This window comes from Typopeltis vanoorti, chromosome 1, assembly GCF_054136105.1.
Source record: "Typopeltis vanoorti isolate ZY-2024b chromosome 1, IOZ_Tvanoo_1.0, whole genome shotgun sequence".
Lineage (NCBI taxonomy): Eukaryota > Metazoa > Arthropoda > Arachnida > Uropygi > Thelyphonidae > Typopeltis > Typopeltis vanoorti.
This window is the reverse complement of record NC_143549.1, coordinates 17,807,121-17,828,046: the sequence shown is the minus strand read 5'-3', so window position 1 is coordinate 17,828,046 and position 20,926 is coordinate 17,807,121. Positions and strand designations below refer to the sequence as shown.

Below are 20,926 nucleotides of genomic sequence, written 5' to 3'. Positions count from 1 at the left end.
ACTTCCTGTGTCCACCAGGGAGTTCTGATTTTTTTATCCTTGCACACAACCTCACCACATGCCTCTCTGGCAGAATCAATCAATGTTTCCTTCAGAGTTTGCCACTGAATCTCCAAGGTTTGATTCCTGTTCTCAAACTCTTTCATTTTCTTTTCAATAATATTTCTGTATTTTAGTCTACAGTTCACATCTGAGAGCTGCTCAACTTTTATTCGCTTTAAAATTTTCTTACATGTTATTCTTTTCAATATGAAATTCAATTTTATCCTGCTCAAGACTAAATAGTGATCACTTCCAATTTCAAATCCTCTGTACACTCTGGTGTCCTGCACCAGGGAGAAAACATCACTATCAACAATAACATAGTCAATGAGACTTTTCTTATTCCTAGCCTCTTCTCTCCATGTGAATTTGTGCACATTTTTATGTTGGAACATGGTGTTAGTAATAACCAGTCCATGTCCTGAGCAGAAATCCAACAGATATTTGCCATTATTAGCTTTGCTCTTTTCTCCAAATTTTCCCAAAATATTTTTGTATGTCTCATAATCATTTTCTACTCTGCTATTTAGATCCCCAACAAGGACCAACTTTTCCTTTTTCATTGTGTCAGTTGCTTTTTCTAAAGCCTCAAAAAATTCCTCCACTTCTACTTTAGTAGAACCTTCTGTGGGACCATAGGCACAAATAAGTCTCATTGTCCAGTTCCCCATTCTCATATTTGCCCACATTACTCTACTTGAGACTGAGTGCCATTCAAGAAGATTAGCCTTGTATTTTGTGTTGAATACTATGGCTACTGCTTCTTTTCCTTGATTGTCATTGCTTGAATATAACAATATGTATTTATTGCTCAGAAAGATCTCATCAGTTTTGGTCTTTTTTGTTTCAGCCACCCCTATTATGTCGATATGTCACTTATCTAATTCCTCAGCTAGCTCCATTTCTTTGCCATTCAGGCTTCTTATGTTGATAGTACCGATCTTTAACTCTGGTGATGTTGAGTTGGGGTTTGTTTTCAGATTTGTTCCAGTAGCTGACTTTTTGCTGTTCGCCCTGGTTCCCTGGCGAAAACAACAGGGGCCTTGTTTAACCGGGCGACGCCCCAGCTGGCATGAAATTTTGTCATGTTGTACCATCATTTTTTATTTTGGTTTAACCAATAAGAATACAATTTGGTCGGCTAAATCCCAAATTGCCAGCCCATCCTCATTCATTCAGTATCAAAGTAGATACCCAACAGGGTGCACCACGAGAAGGTGAGGATTGGACATTAGGTCAGAAGCCCTGGTCGGGTTCTCCGCATTCCTTTAAAGGTGTTGGATTCTGATTATGTAGAGATTAGAGTAATTATTATTTGCTTCAAAATCCAACATGATCTTCCATCACAAAGGCTAGACTTGTAAATATTATTTAATGTATATAACTTATTTTAAAATTTAATATTCATATAACTACCTTAATTTTGTCTAATATTTAATTATTTAATCAAAGATATGTATGAATAATGAAAAGACTGTATTAAATATTAATAAGTTATTTTATTTATTGATATGTCAATATTATAGGAATTTGTATCTGATAAATTAACAGCGTATTAATTGAAATATAAATATTCTTTATTTATTCCTGTTTGTGAATGTTTAACGTTATGCAATAGCTCAATTTTATTATATTTTGTTTTGTTGTCATGGAATCGTATGTAAGTGAGCGAGCACATTTTGGAACACCACGTGAGGTTTATTGAAAAGAGTTTCAGTGACGTGAGCAATTTAGGGGGAAAAACTGATATATAAGCGACGAATGCTGGAATTATTAATTAGGAGATTAGAGATTTATTAGAGAGAGATGGGCATTAGGTTGGAATCGGGCATTCGGCAATCACAGTGCGATAATAGCGAGTCGGCAAGTCACTCAAGCAACTAAATAAAGTCTACAAGTTGAGAAGCAATTAGCTAATAAGTTTCTGAATAACAAATAAAGCAACGGAAGATAGCTGAGTGACTACTGAATGACTAGCGATATTTTAGTTGAGATTTATTTTCAGGGCCGACCTTTTAAGGACACACTGAAACATGAAGCATAATAAGGAGTAACTAGAGAATAAATAGAGGCAACATGGTTATGTTTAATGATAGCGGTGTTTAGAATTATAGTGCCTAAAGAATTATTTGAATGCCGGAGGAATGAACATCTGTATATATAAAACCCCAAGTTAAGGAATTATTGTGTATTGCCCTAATGAAGCACTACTGATCTCTTCAAGAGTGATCAGTAGTGTTTCATACAAGAACATCTGATTATATGTATTGTGCCCATGAACTAATTCAGTTAATGCTTAGAAGATTTATTTTAATGAGTGCTGTTTATTGTTAAAAGCATTTGCAGTTATAAAAAGCGTTTGTGTATAAATTGATGAAGATAGAAGATTATCGGTAAGATTATTCCAACCTTTAGTTTTCCTATATAGAGAAGTGTGTGAGTTTCATCCCAGAATTTCCTTATGTTAACAGGAACTATCGTGAAGATTAACTGAAGCGAAAATTTGCAAGTGTTTACTTGTAAAGCAGTGTCACTGCAATTTTATTGTATTTTGGAACTTAGGGAACTGTGAGAAGTCTGTAATATAGAGATAACAGATTTATCTTGTTAGAGTTTGTATGACTGTATTATCAGAAGAGCTGAAGTGTTTGTAGTATCTTAATTAGTGATTTGAACTCATGCATATAAATTGTGATCCTAAATTAAATGTTTGTTTTTGTTAATCAAAAGTTGTATTTTGCCTAAATCTCTTTTACTGCACCATTCATAAAATATTCGAACCAAAGCGGGAAAATTAAGTAAGTTAAATATACTCGGCCAGTATATATAATAACATCATATAAAAGAGGATAGTTGCGAGTTGATTTTAGTTCAATTCTTGAACTAATTCAGATATAGAGTGGTGCAGTCTATAAATAAAAATTTTCTCTATATTCAATTAGAAATCAACTAGCAACTTATAATTTTGTTTAAGAACATCATAGTGACTAACATGTCAGATCCAAAGTATAAATTAAGAAGTAGGATCCAACAAAGGCTATGTGGAGGTCTCCTCTCAGTTATACAGCTTTGACCCTTAAGCACCCCCTTGAAAACCGTTGAGAACGAAAAACAAAAATGATTATTGTTATTATTTGTAGAGTGTGCATTTCAATATTAATAATAATATTTCTTAACAGTTGTAAAATATATAATGTCAATATTTGAGACGTGCCCTGTATGGTATTGCCTTAAATTTTATGTTCGTTTTGAAGTATTCCAATCACCCTCCCCCCCCTTTGCCTCAACTGCCCATAGTAACTGAATTATAAATATCTACCAATTATATATTTGGTTTAATCCTTTATCCAAGTGTAAGCAAACAAAGTTTGCACCTGAAGTATTTTCAGGACTGGGACAACTTGTGGTAAAGGTGGTATAAGTTCTCATCACTTGCCTTAGTATTTCCCATAATGCAAAGCACATCTCCTTGCGGAGATGTATAATACCGTGCATTAAGGGAAGGGCCACTACCCAGACCGGTTTCAACCTTAGATGTCTCATCAGTAGGGAGCCAGACCCAGAGGTGGTGATACTAAGGTGGAAATAATGGAGAAGTCATATTTACCTATACCAGTTGCCAAAAGTTGTCACACCTTATTAGAATTCTCTGGATTACAGATAGGTTGATGGAAGTTTTTTTCACTTGGCTATGCTACCGATTATATATTTCGTTTAATCCTTTATCCAAGTGTAAACAAACAAAGTTTGTGCCTGAAGTATTTTCATGACTGGGACAACTAGTGGTATAGGTGGTATAAGTTATCATCACTTGCCTTAGTATCACGACCTCTGTGTCTGGCTCCCACTGATGAGGCTTCACATTAAAGGTCGAAACCAGTCTGGGTAGTGGCCTTTCCCCTTGATGAATAGCATTATACATCTGCAAAGAGATGTGCTTTGCATTATGGGAGATGCAAAGGCAAGTGATGAGAGCTTATACCACCTTTACCACGAGTTGCCCCAGTCCTGAAAATACTTCAGGTACAAACTTTCTTTGCTTATACTTGGATAAAGGATTAAACCAAAAATATAATTGGTAGTATAGCCAAGTGAAAAGCTTCCATCAACCTATAAATATCTACTTTTTTATTATTTTGTATTTCATACTTTGCACAGTGTGTACTTCATATTTCTGTATCCGAAATCTATAACTTCATTTTGCCTGTCGATAAATGAAATAATTATTCTCTTATCTGTCTACATCCATACTTTTTCTTTATTTGTTTATTCCAACCACTACTTTTAGACCTGTATTCAGTTATTTAGGGAATAGCAATAATCTAAATGTGTTATAATATTTACTAATACATTACTTACTATTGTTTGTACTTGAAAAGTCTTATTTTTATGTCATTAGATATGAGGTTGATATTATTTTCAGACCATAAAAAAGAGGAAGGAAGCTGAACGCTGAAATAATTTTTCTGAGCTTCTGTTCATGCAGAATCTTATCCCCCCATCCCTAATATGTCACAACCATCCTTTCTTTTTTTCAATTTGCTGTTTTGTAATGAAAAGAAATATTATTAGTGCTACTTTGAAAATTTCTAATCTGTGGCACACACTGCAATGAAAATGTAATAGACAAAGTTTCCCTTTTGGCAAACTGTATTCTTATTTGCTAAAAATGATCTTATAATAGGCAAATTTTAAAAATCAGTTGCATGAGGCTGGATTATGGTGCACAGAACGTTTCAAAAATTAAGAAATAAAACATCTCAGAATGATTTAGTCTACTAATCAGAAGAGTTTGAAATATAATTAAGGCATTTTTATATTTATAATGTCTCACACAAGAAATTTGGAACCAATATCACATTAGTGCTGTGTGTTGGTAAGGGAAAAATGTTCATGCATTATTTATTTCAGTGAAATAATTTACTTTTCAATTGTAGCATGATTTACCCTGATAAAAACTGATATTTCATAAAATATTTTATTCTCCCTAATTATTCTTAAATATTTTATTCTCCCCAATAACTATACTAGCTATTAATAATTAGAATAGTTAATAAGAATAATAGGCAATGCAAATAGTTAACTATAAATATAAATTGGAAATAATTTTTTCCTATTAATTTGAAATAGGCAAATTTTAAAAATCAGTTGCATCAAGTGGATTATGGTGCACAGAATGTTTCAAAAATCAATATCATTGTTATCCCTAAATATTTTTAAATGTGGTGTCCTTTCTCCTTAACCACCCAATCCCAGGTTTGTACAAATTAATATTCTATTTACAGAGCAAGTTACCTAAGTAAGAAATAATATTAATGTCTATGTAGAATAAAAAAAAATCAGAATGCTAAATATAATCAAAATAATAAATACATAAAATATTTCTTTCTTTCTTTTTTTTCTTCCATATATATATATATATATATAGGAATGAAATGACCATAGGATTTCAAATTTTCTTGCGAAGAATTTTCCTGCAATGAATTGAGCAGACACTGTGTCCTGATGGTCTTTTTTTTTATTCTCTCAAAAAAGGTACTATTAGCCATTTGAAGAGGAACATTATATTATTCTGTGTGTTATAAAAACTTAAACTCCTCTTCAAGAGAAACAGGAATCAGACATTTCTCTATCAATATTTGTAATCTGGAAAAGGGTTGTTTATGGTCCTGAAAGGGAACATTTTTATTTTCATACTGTTCAAAATTTATATCTTGAACACCACGGAACACCCTAAAAGAAGGATGAACATAGAAAGCATTTACATTCAGGATACCAGATTATTGTCTCCTTTCTGATTTTTTTGAAACAGACATGACATTTGCATGCAGTTTTTTTTTTTTTTGTTGTTGTTTGTTTCCCTATGAGTGATAAAGTTTGAGAAATGGTTATAGTTAGCAGCGCTCAACTACAGAAATCTGGAAGAATTGTCTGTCTTCTTGCTTGCTGAAAGACCATAAACTTGTAACAATGCTTTATGTTATTTCCTCATTACAGAATAAAATGATAGTTACTGATCACACCTGTAGACGCCTCCTCCCATAGTGTTGTAGTATGCACAACAATGAGTTTGTCTTTCTTGTAACTATGCTTCTCCACTGATGGATTGTGTAGGAAAGACAGCAGAAACTCCCCCTCACATACACACCACCAACTTTAGTGCAAAGACTTTTCCCTTGCTAAGCTCTGATTTCACCTTTCGACAGTTTTTCTGCTCACAAATCCAGAGGTGTGTTTCGCTTTTTTGCATTTAGGTACAGTAATTATCTGTACAATGCTGTAAAAGTAAACAAATCAGTGAGTTCAGGACACATAGTAGTTATTCATTGTAGCGTGGGAACCTTTACCCAGGTAGGGGATCCAGTAATTACATTACTACATGCACAGACAAGGGAAGATTCGAATATTTATCATGCTCGAGTACAGACTATTTTCCTATATAAAATTATAAATCCCAAAGATATCCAAATTTGCATTTCAAAGCATAAATTTGTCCCATACTTTGTTCTCTTTTTGATGAATATACTATCTACATTTCAATCTGCCTTTAAATGGCAGAAGGCCTTCATCGATACTCACGTGCTCTCTCTCTCAGGTATGTATAGTGATCTAAATTTCTGACAAGTTTATCAGAAAAGCATACATTTTGTTGAGGACTGGGCAAGGATGTGTTGCCTGATATTTGTTATTCTGAAAATGCAAATACTTCATGATGAGATTGAATTGTTTTTCAGTCATAACATCACGAAACACTGGCGTGTTCAGAATCCATTCTGTAGACCAATACATTTTGAGAGTGGGCTTTTTTCATGATATGCTTTTTGCATTTAGGTACAGTAATTATTCATTGTAATACAGGAACCTTTCCCCAGGTAAGGAGTCCAGTACCACATGCATAGACAAGGGAAGATCTGAATATTTATCATGCTCGAGTACAGACAGTGCAATCAAAAGCACTATAAATGTAAATAGCATGTTGATATCTATTGGGCTCCAAAGTGTACTGTGAAAATGAGTACTGTACCCAACTTGATGTGATTGGCAAGCATAAAGGTAAGTCTGTTCCAAAATGAAAGAAAGAATATCACGTCTAGAAATAAATGGAAGAAGCCTAAAATGTTGCTGTGTCAAAGTCATCAGTAATTCCTGGCTTATCTATGAATGGAAACTGTGAGCAAACTGTTGTATATTTAGTGATGATCACCCATTTTCTGCACAAAGACATGTATAAACTACAGGCAAAATCTGTCTTCAGAACTAGTAAAATTTCTCCCATTATCATCAGTAAAGTTACTTGAAAGGCAAAGATTCCAATTTTTCTTTTCTTACCTATACTTTTGCTTTCTTTTGAGGAAAACACTGCTTACATTTCGATATGCCTTTGAATGGCATAAGGTGCAGAGCATGAACACTAATACATGCTTTGAAAGAAACTATAATGTATTGCTACTTTGAAACTGCTGCTACTTGCCATCTCAGAAATGAATTGTGTCTTAGATATGCTCCTTTCTGCTCAAGACAGGCTGTAAGCTAACAAAAAATACTGAGAAAGTGAGGAAAGAACATGTTCAGCAGATTATAAACTAAAAAGTCCCAAGCAATAGCTGAATACACACAGAATTTGTTATCTTGTATTTTGACTTTCATTAGCAGATATTTGAAACATTTTAGTCTGATTTAAGTTAAGGGATATTACATCCCATATAGTTTCTTAGCCGAATAAGAAACTCAAAGAGTTTCATGCCGAATATAGTAGAAACTGTATAAAGTTCGGCGATTCCAAGCGTAAGCAAATACCTGGATACTGCAGCACTGATCCCAAAGGGTAGTGCAAGCTGGGGCAACTCGTGGTGGAAGTGGAGCTAGCTCCAATCACTATTCTTGATATTTGCCCATAATGTGAACTTAGCTCCTAGGAACTGTATTTTTGTTCACATTATGAGAGAAGGTCACTACCCAGACCGGTTTCAACCTTTATTGAGGTCTCATCAGTGAGTAGCCAGTGATGAGACCTCAATAAAGGTCGAAACCGGTCTGGGTAGTGACCTTCTCTCATAATGTGAACAAAAATACAGTTCCTAGGAGCTAAGTTCACATTATGGGCAAATATCAAGAATAGTGATCGGAGCTAGCTCCACTTCTACCACGAGTTGCCCCAGCTTGCACTACCCTTTGGGATCAGTGCTGCAGTATCCAGGTATTTGCTTACGCTTGGAATCACCGAACTTTATACAGTTTCTACTATATTCGGCATGAAACTCTGAGTTTCTTATTCGGCTAAGAAACTATATGGGATGTAATATCCCTTAACTTAAACAAGTTATATGTTGCCGAACTGAAGCCTTTGGCTCTTCACATACCTAATATTTTAGTCTGATATTGCTTTTGTAGGATAACACTGTTTTTAAACATTAATTTCAGGAATATAATAATCAGGAAATAATATAAATGAGAAATATACAAAATGTGCTCATTTATAATAACCATAATTTAATTTCAGTATCGGAATATTAAAAGATATCTGGTACAATTATTTTGGAAAAAAAAAAGAAAGTGCATGTATGTTACCTAGCAGCAGTCTGTGTGTGTGTGATTTGGGATAGGCCTTTTGGCACATGCACTTTATACATGTTTTGAATGAGAAACTTAGAGAAAGTATTGCTACTACAAATACTGCTGCATAATATCCAAACTAGCAGAAAATATGAACGTAACAGTTTACTTCATAACAGTTTATTTCAATTCGTAATGAGCAATTAGGGGAAACCAAGAGATCTGATTTATGTATAGTTGTCTATAAAGCAAATTCATCATCAAATTAGCTCAAGGGGTATACAGGATATGATAATACTACATGAAAAAAACTTACATTTCCTAACTTCCTATCTGCAATTTTCCTCCAAATTAGTCTGTTTCCTGTCAAGACTCCAACATTATCAGATCTTATATTTCTGTCTTCTAAAGCACTTTTTATATATCAATCCACCGATATCTTGGTCTTCCTCTGGATCTTTTTCCTAACAACCTGACAGAAACACTTGTTTTGCTAATCTTTTCTCTTCCATTCTGTTTAAGTGACCATACCACTTGAGATTAGCTCTGCTAACAAATATCGTTCTTTCCTAATATCGTAATTTCAAATATGATATTGCCATTGATGCCATCATGTTGAGGCCCATAATCTTTCTCAGGATTCTCATATCTGCAGTCTCTAGTCTTTGGTCAAGTGTTTTATTTCTAACCCAGCACTCAGATCCATAAGTTAAAATTGGCTTGAACACCGTCTTGTATACATTTAGTGTTTTGCTTAATTTCTCTCCTATTCCATATAACTTCATTTAGGTGACTTCCAAACCATACCAGCTTTGTTGATTCTGTTGTCTATTTCCATATTTAATTTAATTTCCAACTTCACTAAAAAATGTGTCTAAGTAGCTGCAATGTTTTACTTATTCTATGGTTCTCCATTCAAAATGCAGTTGATATTTTCAATGCGTCTTGTTATTGCTGATTTTCATACCAAATTTATTACAATTATTCAATTTAGTCAGGGAACTTTGCAGAGTTGCACTGGATTTATTTAGAAGGATAACATCATCCGTATAAAGTAAAGAGCTGAGATTAGCATCTCCAATTTTTATATCAGGTTTAATACCACTTTCCTTCATAATGTGATCCATATAGATAATGATAACAGAGTACATTCTTCCTTGTCTGACACCAGATTTCACATTAAGCCATCTTCCTGTACTTCCTTCAATTCTACGTGATATGATTCACTTACAACAGCTTTACCTACAACTCAAATAAAGACTAAGTATTGTTTGATATAATACTCCATTGATACCATACAACTGTAGGGGTTTGAATAGTTTTACTCTTGACACCTTCTGCACCTTCTGATATGGTTTTTCCCAATCTACAAAACTTAAATACAAGTCTTTGTTATATTCCCATGATTTCTCAACTATTTGTCGTAAAAAAAACTTCACATAAACTCTGAACTAATATTCGAATTAAGATTATTAATAAAAAAATAAAAAAAACTTAATTTGGAACAGATAGGGCTGTATTTTTTTTATTTTATTTTATTTTTTTTTTTAGATTTGGATTTTCATTAATATGTAAAATAACTGTTGTACAGTACAAAAATAATTATCTTAAGTTCTGGAAGAATAAAATGTATTGCCGACTAAGGTAATTAGCAAAAAGCTTGATAATGACATTGATCTTCTAAGGTGAGACAAAATTTAAGTGAAGAAAGTGTGAAAGGATCTCTTAATTTTTCACTGGCATTAAAAACTATTATTATATGATAAAACAAGTAGAAAAATAAATACAACTTATAGGTATTTAGTTTAATATAACTAAGATACCACAGAGCAATGATGGCTGAATATAGCAATACATGTGAAGTAATCCGTTTAAGTATTCTTCTCAGTGTGAAGGATCATCATCACACCTTCTAATGGACATGATGGCCAAATTGCACTTATCGATGTTTTCAACAGGGGGTACGAATCGTATCCAGGTTTTGCTGGACGTGTATATATATGTCCTGGTTGGTAGAGAAGTTAAAGAAGAAAAATTGAACAGCAGCAGTTTTAAAGTATAGTCTTGTCTAGTATGGAATACCACTGCCACCTGTCTTTTCTTTGCTACTACTCCAACATCCCAGTGTCTGATGTCAGTATGTCAACTGACCTTTTATCTATGTCACCATGTGACATCTATTTGCTTCATGTGAGTATTCTTGTCAACTGTTCTGCAAAGTTTGGCAATATCATGTTATAGCTCTTTCCCTTATTTGATCCGTTTATATCCAAACGCCACTTTAAAACAATCTAGACATTCCTGGATTTTTTTCCTTCACCAAATTATCCAATACCTTTTCAAAGTACTCCTGAGATATCAGTTGGTCTCTAATTTACAATCTCTGTCTTGGAACATCGTTCTGTTACGTAAACATTCCTTCCTCTTATTATTTTCTTGTAAAACATGGGCTATTATTTCATCCAAATCTGTCACCTGTATTTGCATACAAATTAAAAATTTTCAACACCTCCATAGTTTATCTAGCTCTATTCTCATACTGATCATAGTCACAGTCACTGTATTATCTCTACCTAGATAATATACAATTGCAAAGTGATTGCTCAGTATTTCAACTAGATTGTTTGCATGTCCTCTCAATGTCGGTGTTCATTATTTATCATTCCGTGTCTTCTTTTTTACTTGCTGCAGTAAAGATTTTCTTCGGGGTGCTAGGCTGATTTTATTCAAAATTTGATCTTGTTTGTCTCATGATGATGATCACAGAAGTAGTCTAGTTATGAAGATACTTCACATAGAAACTTGATTGCTCATACTTGAGTAAAGGAGTGAAATAAGAATTTGTCTAGTATAATTTACTACTGAATTAAGATAAAAGCTTTTTACATCTGTCTTTGATCTAGAGAATTTTAATAAGGTGGTGAAACATCATCCTGTTGTTCATGGAAAATAAAATATGATTTTTGCATTGATTTAGTTTTCAGTATTTCAGTGATACTGAAATACTGAAAGCTCCTGTATTTCAGTATCACTGGTCTAGATCCTGCTGAAGAGATAGTAAAGGTCATGAATGGTCTGGACAGCAATCTTCCCATCATATACAATATACATGCCTGAAAGTGTGCTTTGGATTATGGTATAGTGAAGCAAATGATGTGGAGGCAACAGCATCTATATACAAGCAGCCTAGTAGTGAAGATACTTTACCCCCAAATTTGTTCTCGTGTTTCAATGAGTCAAGGATTAAAACAATAATATATTTTCATGGCTAGTATAATGTACTTAATATCTTCCTCTGTTAACCAAATCTAAGGACTATAATTTTTCCCAATTCAAGAAAAACCAATGTCAAAATCTCCTTGCTATCTGTTGATTCTGGCCATCATTATAAACGAACTAAATAAATTTCCCCTTGGCAGCATAAAATTCCCTATTTCCTTTTACGAATGATGGATGCAGACTAATAAGCATAATAAAAATAAAAGGAAAATACATGCTGTTATCAGAAAGGCTTGAGACCTTTCTAATTATTATTCCATAGAGTTGTATGACAAGTCTCCATATAATAATGTTTCATTTTTGGTATAATTTATAAATGGAGTAAGTTTCATTTTTTTCTAAAAATTAAATTACTATTAATTTCAGACAAGAAACACACACACACACATTATATATATATATATATATATATATAAACTGCATATGAGAGAGAGAGAATGTTAATAGTATAATAATAACCAAGATACATTAACATATTATCCTTTATTACCTTCTCAGTGGCTTTGAGACTAGACAAAATTTCTTCCCTCGATGCAACTTCTTTTTCACATAGCCAAGAACAGAAGTCACCAGCCTAGGATTAAATGAGATCATTATATACAATGAACTAAATCTATTTATTCTTATTAAAAAGTTTTGTAACTCACATGCCTTCTCTGATCACATACCTTCTTATAATATTCTTCACCACAACTTTTAATTCCGTCAATGGCAGAATGATGAAGGTCATCAAACTGTGCATCTCTGGATCCCATTTCAATAGCCCAGCTAAATATAATAAAAAAAAAAAATATATATATATATATATATATATATATATATATATATATATAAAATAATTATGCAAAAGGAATATTATACCATATGAAAACAAAAAACAAGAGCAACATTTTTAAGACTACTATCAACCTCAACAAGTATGGTTGCATTAGTGAACAATCTGGGGAAACAGTCATTCTGAGACCAGATAGCCTAACTTCTTTCAAATTAACATTACAGTCATCCCTCGACTTGCATCCTTTTGAAGATACATCCATGATCCCATAATGGAATAAATTTGACTATACTTTCGAACAAGAAGCAAGCAAGCGCAAGTAGAAAGGTTTTTATTTAGCAGCAATATAGTGGCAAGAGTGCATTCAGCAGCAACCTCCATCGACAGGAGGCACTTGGCTTCAACAGTTCCTCTGTTGATTTTGTGCTTGAAAAATGTTGTGTATTTAGCATTAAATATTCTACGATATTTTGTGCAACATGGCCCCTACATGCCCAATTAAAAAACCTAATGAAGAATCACAGAAAAAGAGGTGAGCAATTGATCTTGAAACAAAGCTGCAAGTTCAACGATAGTGACAAAACAACAAGGTCCTATCAGTGATTGGAAAGGCTACTTCCATCATGCATAGAGGACCTGAACCAAAAGCACATACCTCTTAGCACTATGGCCATAACTGCTAAGGCACTAAGTCTCTTCAACATGTTGAAGAAGAAAGCAGGACCTGATTACTACTAAGTGTTCAAAGCCTTCCAGTTGGTTCATGAGATTCAAGCAGTGTTTTGCACTGTATAATGTGAAAATGTATGGTGAATCTGCAAGTGCCGATGAGGAGGCTGCCAAGGAGTTTGTGGAGAAATTGTATAAAGTTATTATGGAGGAAAATTATTTGCCACAGTAAATATTTAATATGGATGAGACCTCCTTGTTTCGGAAAAAAATGCCCGAGCAGACAATTCATCCACAAAAAGCTAAAATCTATGCCTTGTTTCAAAGCTCTTAAAGACTGTATTATGATTCTTTTAGGGAGAGGGAGGGTAATGTGACTGGATATAAACTGAAACCATTTTGTGATATGGCACAGCAAGAATCCACAAGCTTTCAAAAATATTAGGAAGCATACTCTTCAAGTTCATTAGTGGAGATATAAGAAGTCATGCATGACTTAAAAATTGTTTGCAGATGCCTTAATCAACTGTTATGCGAGTAGAATTTAAAATTTTATTAATTCCAGATAATGCTCAGGTCATCCATCTCATATCGGTGATCTTCACTCCAAGATCAAGGTCATGTTTCTCCCTCCAAACACTACTTCATTGATCCAACTGATGGATCAGGGAGTTCTAGTAGTGTTTAAGGTGTATTATCTACAGAGAACTTTTTCACAAGCCATTTCTGCTGATGAAGGAAACAACCAGACTTTCATGCAATTCTGGAAAGCATTCAATATTTATCATATTATTAAAAATATTGCCGAGTTTGGGACAAAGTGATCTCTCAATGTATGAGTGGCATATGAAAAAAGACATTAAAAAGGTTTTTGCACGATTTTGGAAGTTTTGATAAAAATGAAGACCTTTGTAAATTGAGTGAAGAAATAGTGGGCCTAGCAAACAACCTGAATCACGAAGTGAATGACGACGACATAGTTCAACTCATAGGAAGTGCCCTGAAGAGTTGATCAATGAAGAATTGGTCGACTGAAGGAACAACCTGTTGCAGAAGAGGAAGAATGAGAAAAGGAAGAGGAAAAAGAGAAACAAGGAGAAGTAGTTAAACAATTCACAGTGAAAGGTCTTGCAGAATTAGTCTCTGCAGTTAGCAACGTTCTCAAAATGGTTGAAGACATGAATCCCAATGTTGAAAGCTACTTATTAGTAGAAAGGAAAATACATGATGCATTTACTTGATATAAACAAATTTATGATGAAAAGAAAAGGAATAAGCAAAGCACATCAGATTTTCATAAAAAAAAAAAGGTTACACCAGAAGAGTCGCAGCCTGATCCTTCACATAAGGATATATAAACAAATTTATGATGAAAAGAAAAGGAATAAGCAAAGCACAGACATTTTCATAAAAACAAAACAAAGGGTACACCAGAAGAGTCACAGTCTGATCCTTCACATAGGGAAGGTAATAAAGATGTGATTGTGAAGGAAGATTTGGGTGATTATTCTCCTGGTTTATAGTGGAAGTAACACACAGTACAGTTTTATAAGGTTTTAAAATTAAAATGATTAAGTCCCTAACCCCTATAACTCTGTTGATTTAACAGAGTTATAGGGGTTAGGGACTTATGTCCTGCCCGAGGTAAGTCGAGGGATGACTGTAGTTATCCATCCATACTAAGGGACCATAATAGGACATTAATTCTATTTCAGCGATAATTTGAACTATTAAAATAACTTTTACAGCTTATATATATATATATATATATGTTACATTGTCAGGGAGATCCCATTAACTACATTCCCAACATCACAAGCAGCTGAAGTGTATGATATTACACTATTAGAGTCAGGACCAGTGCATAGTATTTTTCTTGTGAGCAATTAACGTTCGCCGCCTTTCCAAAAGTTTTTTTTTTTTGAATAAAGTGTGAATAAGACGAACAGGAAATGAAAAAAATGAAAATTACAGATTAGTCCTGCTTATACAAATTTTTTCAAGTTACATAAATTTTCAAAATAATATAAAATAGTAATATAAAGTTAAGAGATTTATTCAAATATTCTTTACATCAATTTTGCATTAATAAATAAATTAATTTTGAAGATTCAACGAAAATAGATAAGAGAATTTTACAACAATGTTTTGCATTGGACTAGAGAGTTCGCCGATTATTTTGTGTCGATGCCTCCCGAACAGCCTGCTAATATAACAAGCTAGAATGTCGAGAAGAATGAGTCATCAGTAGTAAGCCAACTTTCAAGGCTGTACCACATGCATCCAATCCGATTAAAATTAGGATACAGCCCTTACACGGAACTCAGCAATTAATCATAAGTTGATTTATGATACATCAAAAAATAAAGGACTATCTTAGGTATATTTTTGTAAATTTTAATCAAAAATTACAGTGATATAATCAGGTCCAGGATACAATTTCAGAATTTATTTGTTCATTTCTGGGAAGATCTTAAGGGGCCCGAACGGAAGACGACGTACATTCATAATTATATGTACCATTCTGTACCATTTGTTGTTCGTTTAAACTCTGATCTCATTTTTTTTTTGAGATCTTTTAGGTGCCTTTTCTTCTGCAGCACCTGTGTATATTATATTGCACATGCCACCAGCTGGCCTGATTAGAGTTCAAAAGCACAATTGTAGAAAGTTGCATAGATAAAAACTAATTTAAAATAAATTAGTTGTGGCCAACTACTTTGTCCTGAGACCAATAATTATTAATTTAAAAAATTATGAACAATTAATAGTGATTACTTCCCAAAACTTGAATATTGGAATGCAGTTTGATCAGTTCAGGTTTGGACAATTTCACGTTTCAAGGAAAATATAATCAAATTTGAACTTGCTGGAATGAAGTTTTATCTAGTTCCAAAAAAAAAAAAAAAAAAAAAAAAGTGCCTAGTGTCAATAGTATGAGAGGCAAGAACAGACTTGTCGGATTCCAAAAATGTAATATAGTCTTGATGTTCTTCAACTCTAATCAAGGAGGAATGCCCAGTCCATTCAAAAGAGCAAAGATGACATTAGCAGGGTATGTGATAGAACATAAGAAAAGAGGCCTTAATTTGTAGGTGGTAGGAAGGAAGAAAGACATTTTCCGAGCTGGTTTTGAAGAAATTGTATATATTGAATTTAAGAATAATCCCTGCTATTTGTTCTAAAGTTCCTTTAAGTTAGGCATTGAAATTCTTTTCACATTGGATTGTAGTCTGGTAGAAGAATGATAATTATCAATAATTTCTTGAATGGTAGTTTTTTTTTTTTTTTTTTTGTATCCATTACATATCAGATTGCTTTTAATCTCATTTAATTCATCTAATAAAATGGAATCAGAAGAGCAGACTGTATGAGCTCTATGTACAAAACTCTTGATAATACCCATTTTCAGTGCATGAGTGTCAGGTGTTTGGACATTTATCAAAATCATTTATGCAGGCATTTGAGGAAAATGCATGATGCCAGAAGATTCTCTGTGGGTGACGATGCAATAGACCCATCTGGTTGCAGGAGTGATAGGATTAGTGTTAGACAATAGTTGTGGCTAACTAATTTGTCCAGAGTACGAAAATGCACAGCTGCCATTTGGGAACAAAGCAAGTTTTCTGCTTTGGGGTAAATGGAGTTCTTGATGATAGCCAGTTTTGGTATGCTTGGTTCTTCATTTTTTTCAGCCTTGGTGCATCTTTTGGTACACCAAAACTCCCCTACCTACTCTAGGCTTACTTAGAGGGGAGTTTTGTGTGGAATGGGGAATAAATATGTACTCCCATTCCAGGGAGGATTACTTCAGTGATATGTTCGGTTTTTTTAATTATTAATTAAAAAAATTATGAACCATTAACAGCGATTATTTCCCAAAACTTGAATATTGGCATGCAGTCTGATCAGTTCGGGTTTGGACAATTTCACATTTCAAGGAAAATATGATCAAATTTGAACTTGCTGGAATGAAGAAGTTTTGTCTAGTTCACATTCCTTATGCAGTACTTGTAGTTTGGTTTTCAAGTTGGCTGTTAACACCTAGATTTTCACACTAGAAAATCGCTGTTTGATATACATTTTTCATCACCACTTTTGTAATTTTTTCTTCCTGTTGTTTGCAAAGTTATTGGCCTTGTTCATTCTGGATAAAGGTAAGGTCAGACCTGGCTTAACTTTGAGGTTGTTCATTTGTTCTCATGCACTCACCAGTGTGTCACAGGTTACTTTAACCAGTTGTCATGGAAAAGGTGTTCCATCCTTTTTTTGTTTGTAGGTCCAAAGTAGCGGCATCTGGTAATGAGAGACATACTGTATGTAATAATACTTTCCCTGACCATGTAACCACATGGAAATCCAACAACAAAAAGAACAATCCTAATTTCATAATCCAATATATATATATATATATATATATTTCAAAACTTGGCCAGAGAGCTTGTGACAATACAATTCTCAGTATTGGAGTTGCCTTCGATTGCACTACTTAAGACACAAAGCATAGCCCAGGTGTCCATATATTCACCTTTTTTTTTTTTTTTTTTTTTTTGTTACTGTGTTTGATTAAGATTTCACTGACCTAATAGCTATTTTGAACTGCTGGATTCTTATCAGAAATCAGGTAGAAGCCTTAAAATGGCAAGAACCCTCATTCAATACCTATGTCAGAGCTGTATTTTTTTCATACACCAACAGCAGCCAGTGAATCAAGTAATTATCAAAGAAGAGTCTACAAGTCTTCATTTCAGTGATAATAGATAAAATAAATAGATATATCTGTTGTATGATTTGTAAAGAAACACATAAATATACAGAAACTTGTATTCTCAAACTCTGGTCTTTATCAGAAACTTTCAACTTTCTATATACAAGGTGCTATCAAAAAGATACTGGACTTCGCTGGATCCCTAGCAAACAGATCAAGTTACAGTCTCGCTCTGCCAGGAGTCAGACTTAGACATTAAGTCAGCCTGCCATGTGGCACTAAGCTGGGTACATTGGAACTTGTGTAACAGTTATACTTATGTGTTTGTGATGTTGTGCAATTTCACCATGAACATGAAATTAGAATAAATGGCAAATGTAAAATTTTGCATAAAAATGGGGAAATCTGCCACAGACATCCTTGAATCACTTCACAAGGCATATGAAAATGAAGCCATGAACTTAACTCAGTGTTCTGAGTGACACTCTCATTTTAACCCAGCGTTAGCAAGGTGGAGTGTCACAGACCCCAAAGATATAGAAAGAAATAACTGCAACACCGCCACCTTACTAATGCCAGGTTAAGAAGGGTTAGAACCAACCTTGGAGGAGGATGAGAAGCTGGGATGATCTGCCAAAATTGTTCGACAAATCAGTGCAAATGGATGCATCACCACTGTTATGACCTTTTCTAGTTTATGTTTATACTCATCTTGTTATTCTTATTATTTCTTTCTTAATCTTATCTCTTATTCTCGCATATCCTTCCCTTTTAAAACAACCTATACTTATTCTGTTTTCTACTCAATTCTTTCCCCTTTTTAATTGTGCAGTCATTTGGCCTCTCTATAGTATAACCACATGTAGGTTACTTAGTGTTTAGGGCCTTGTGTGAGACATGACCATTAACACATCTTCTGAGACAGTCCACCTGATAAGCATTGATAAATTTATATTATAACTGTGCCAGCCAATACCGAGGATAGATGCGACTCTTACCCAGGATGGCTCTCTCAGAATGATACACAATAATTAAACTATAATATAATCTAATCTCTGTTCACTAAATTCTTATATGCAGTCATGGCCTGTTTTGTTTAATCATACACATGGGTTCCTCCCGCTAAGTTCGTCAATATTTTTATGAGTGGCTATTTGAATCCATATACTAAAACAGATCAGGCAGGTTCTAAAAAACATGTTTATTAAATAGAGAAATCATACAAGCAAGCATTACTACTAATTAATCTGAATTATTCTCAAGCAAGATCCTTGGTTCAATACTATTATACAAAACATATAAACAAACTTGCTTAGACCATCTCTATAAGTAACTTAACATTATCTCATTAACACCTATCACACTTTCTACATTCACGTGGTCATTAGTTATATCATTTTACACATTACTACTAATTCATACAGAATAAACATGGCCTTGCTAGACAGACAATTCTCAAATAAATGGGCCTGTGCCAAGTTGTAGATAGTTCTTAAAGTTCCATAAAATGAGTCCACTCCACAAATGTTCTTAGGGAAACATAACACAAAAAGTCTACTTTACTGTCCCCGAATTGATACTCTGTCTTTCTTCTTGCCTTGTCTGGGCATCAAGGCTTCTTCATTCTGCTTTTCATCTGATCACCTTCGATAAACTATATGGCCAGATTCTTGACGGGAAGGGCGATATAGCTCAGGAGCATAGCCAGAACGGACAGCATCTACTTAGTTCTTCCGTTGCACGACATCGCTCAGCTATCCTAGTCTTAGGAAATAGCTAGACCCTGTTCAACGCTGCGACAGACGAACCAATGCCTTCCACGGCCAGCCAGGAACTTTCTCTGTCGGTGCGGACTGGAACTACATCTGATGGTTAGGAAACAGGAACCCAAAAAAAACCTTAAGTGGGGGTTGCTTGACCTTTTTGTTTATTTTCTCTTCTTGGCTATCGCAATGCCCGCCAACGCGGTCACGTGGGTTTACGTCATGGTGTCCAGCTCCCTCTATTACATCGCACGTGCACTTGTTGTGTTTTTCTTGGAAAGCGCTCTAGTTTCTCTTTCCTATAACTACCTCCCCCCCCCTTTGGTATACATAACACAGGACGGTTAAAGGTGACACCCTTGGACTCTGGCTTACAGGCTTTGCTACTTTATAATACATGAGGGGTTCTAAAATAAATTTAACAGCTTTAATTAATTTCTTTATCTGACCTGCATGCATTACAGGTTAGGTCTTACAATTTTTCTTTCATTTGTTATACAATTTCTTGCTCCTTATCTAGAGTTATATACATAAATTTACCTTTCTAGTCTACAGCCAACATGCCACATTCTCTGCCCATGTTTAACTAAAGTTGTGTCCTGAATAATTCATGTTAAAACCTTTCTTAGTTTATTCAGGACACAACACCACCCAGGTATAGTACACCCACAGATTCGAGACCCTTCGACACTTCTGCACATGTCAACAGGAGGACAATCTATTCTGATAATAGGGTAATCAGTCTGTATTGTGGGAAGAGTTGTTTATTATTATGCATCTGAAACTTAACTTCTCTTTTATGATCATTGTAGTTAACTATGTTGCTTGTATAACAGTTGTAAAATTTTACCTATAAAGCATGTGATTTTGCGAATCTAGTATTCTTGGCAAGACGCCAAGCAGAGATCTACAAACTGTGGGTGAATTATAGTTGCTGCCAGAGTTGGAATTTCATATGAAGCAGCTCAAATGATCATCACAAAAGATTTCAATGCATCGCATCACTGCCAAGTTCATTCACCATTGACTTCTAACCAGGAGGACCAATGTGTGGATGTCTGTAAGATCTTCATCAAAAAGCCACTGATGACCCAATCGTCATCACAGGGACGAGGACTTGGGTTTACGGCCATGACC

The 20,926-nt window shown here is 34.3% G+C and overlaps 1 protein-coding gene across 2 annotated transcripts in view; it reads right to left on the bottom strand.

Annotated features, from left to right (window-relative positions):
• LOC150109817 (kinesin-like protein KIF11) overlaps window positions 1-20,926 on the bottom strand; it is a 575,645-nt gene that overhangs the window by 140,403 nt on the left and 414,316 nt on the right. For both annotated transcript variants that reach the window (XM_090396826.1, XM_090396834.1), the window contains exons 20-21: window positions 12,543-12,642; window positions 12,365-12,448 (exon numbers count right to left, since the gene is read on the bottom strand). In XM_090396826.1, coding sequence (XP_090252952.1) covers window positions 12,365-12,448; window positions 12,543-12,642 — 184 coding nt within the window. The remainder of the gene's footprint in view (window positions 1-12,364; window positions 12,449-12,542; window positions 12,643-20,926) is intronic.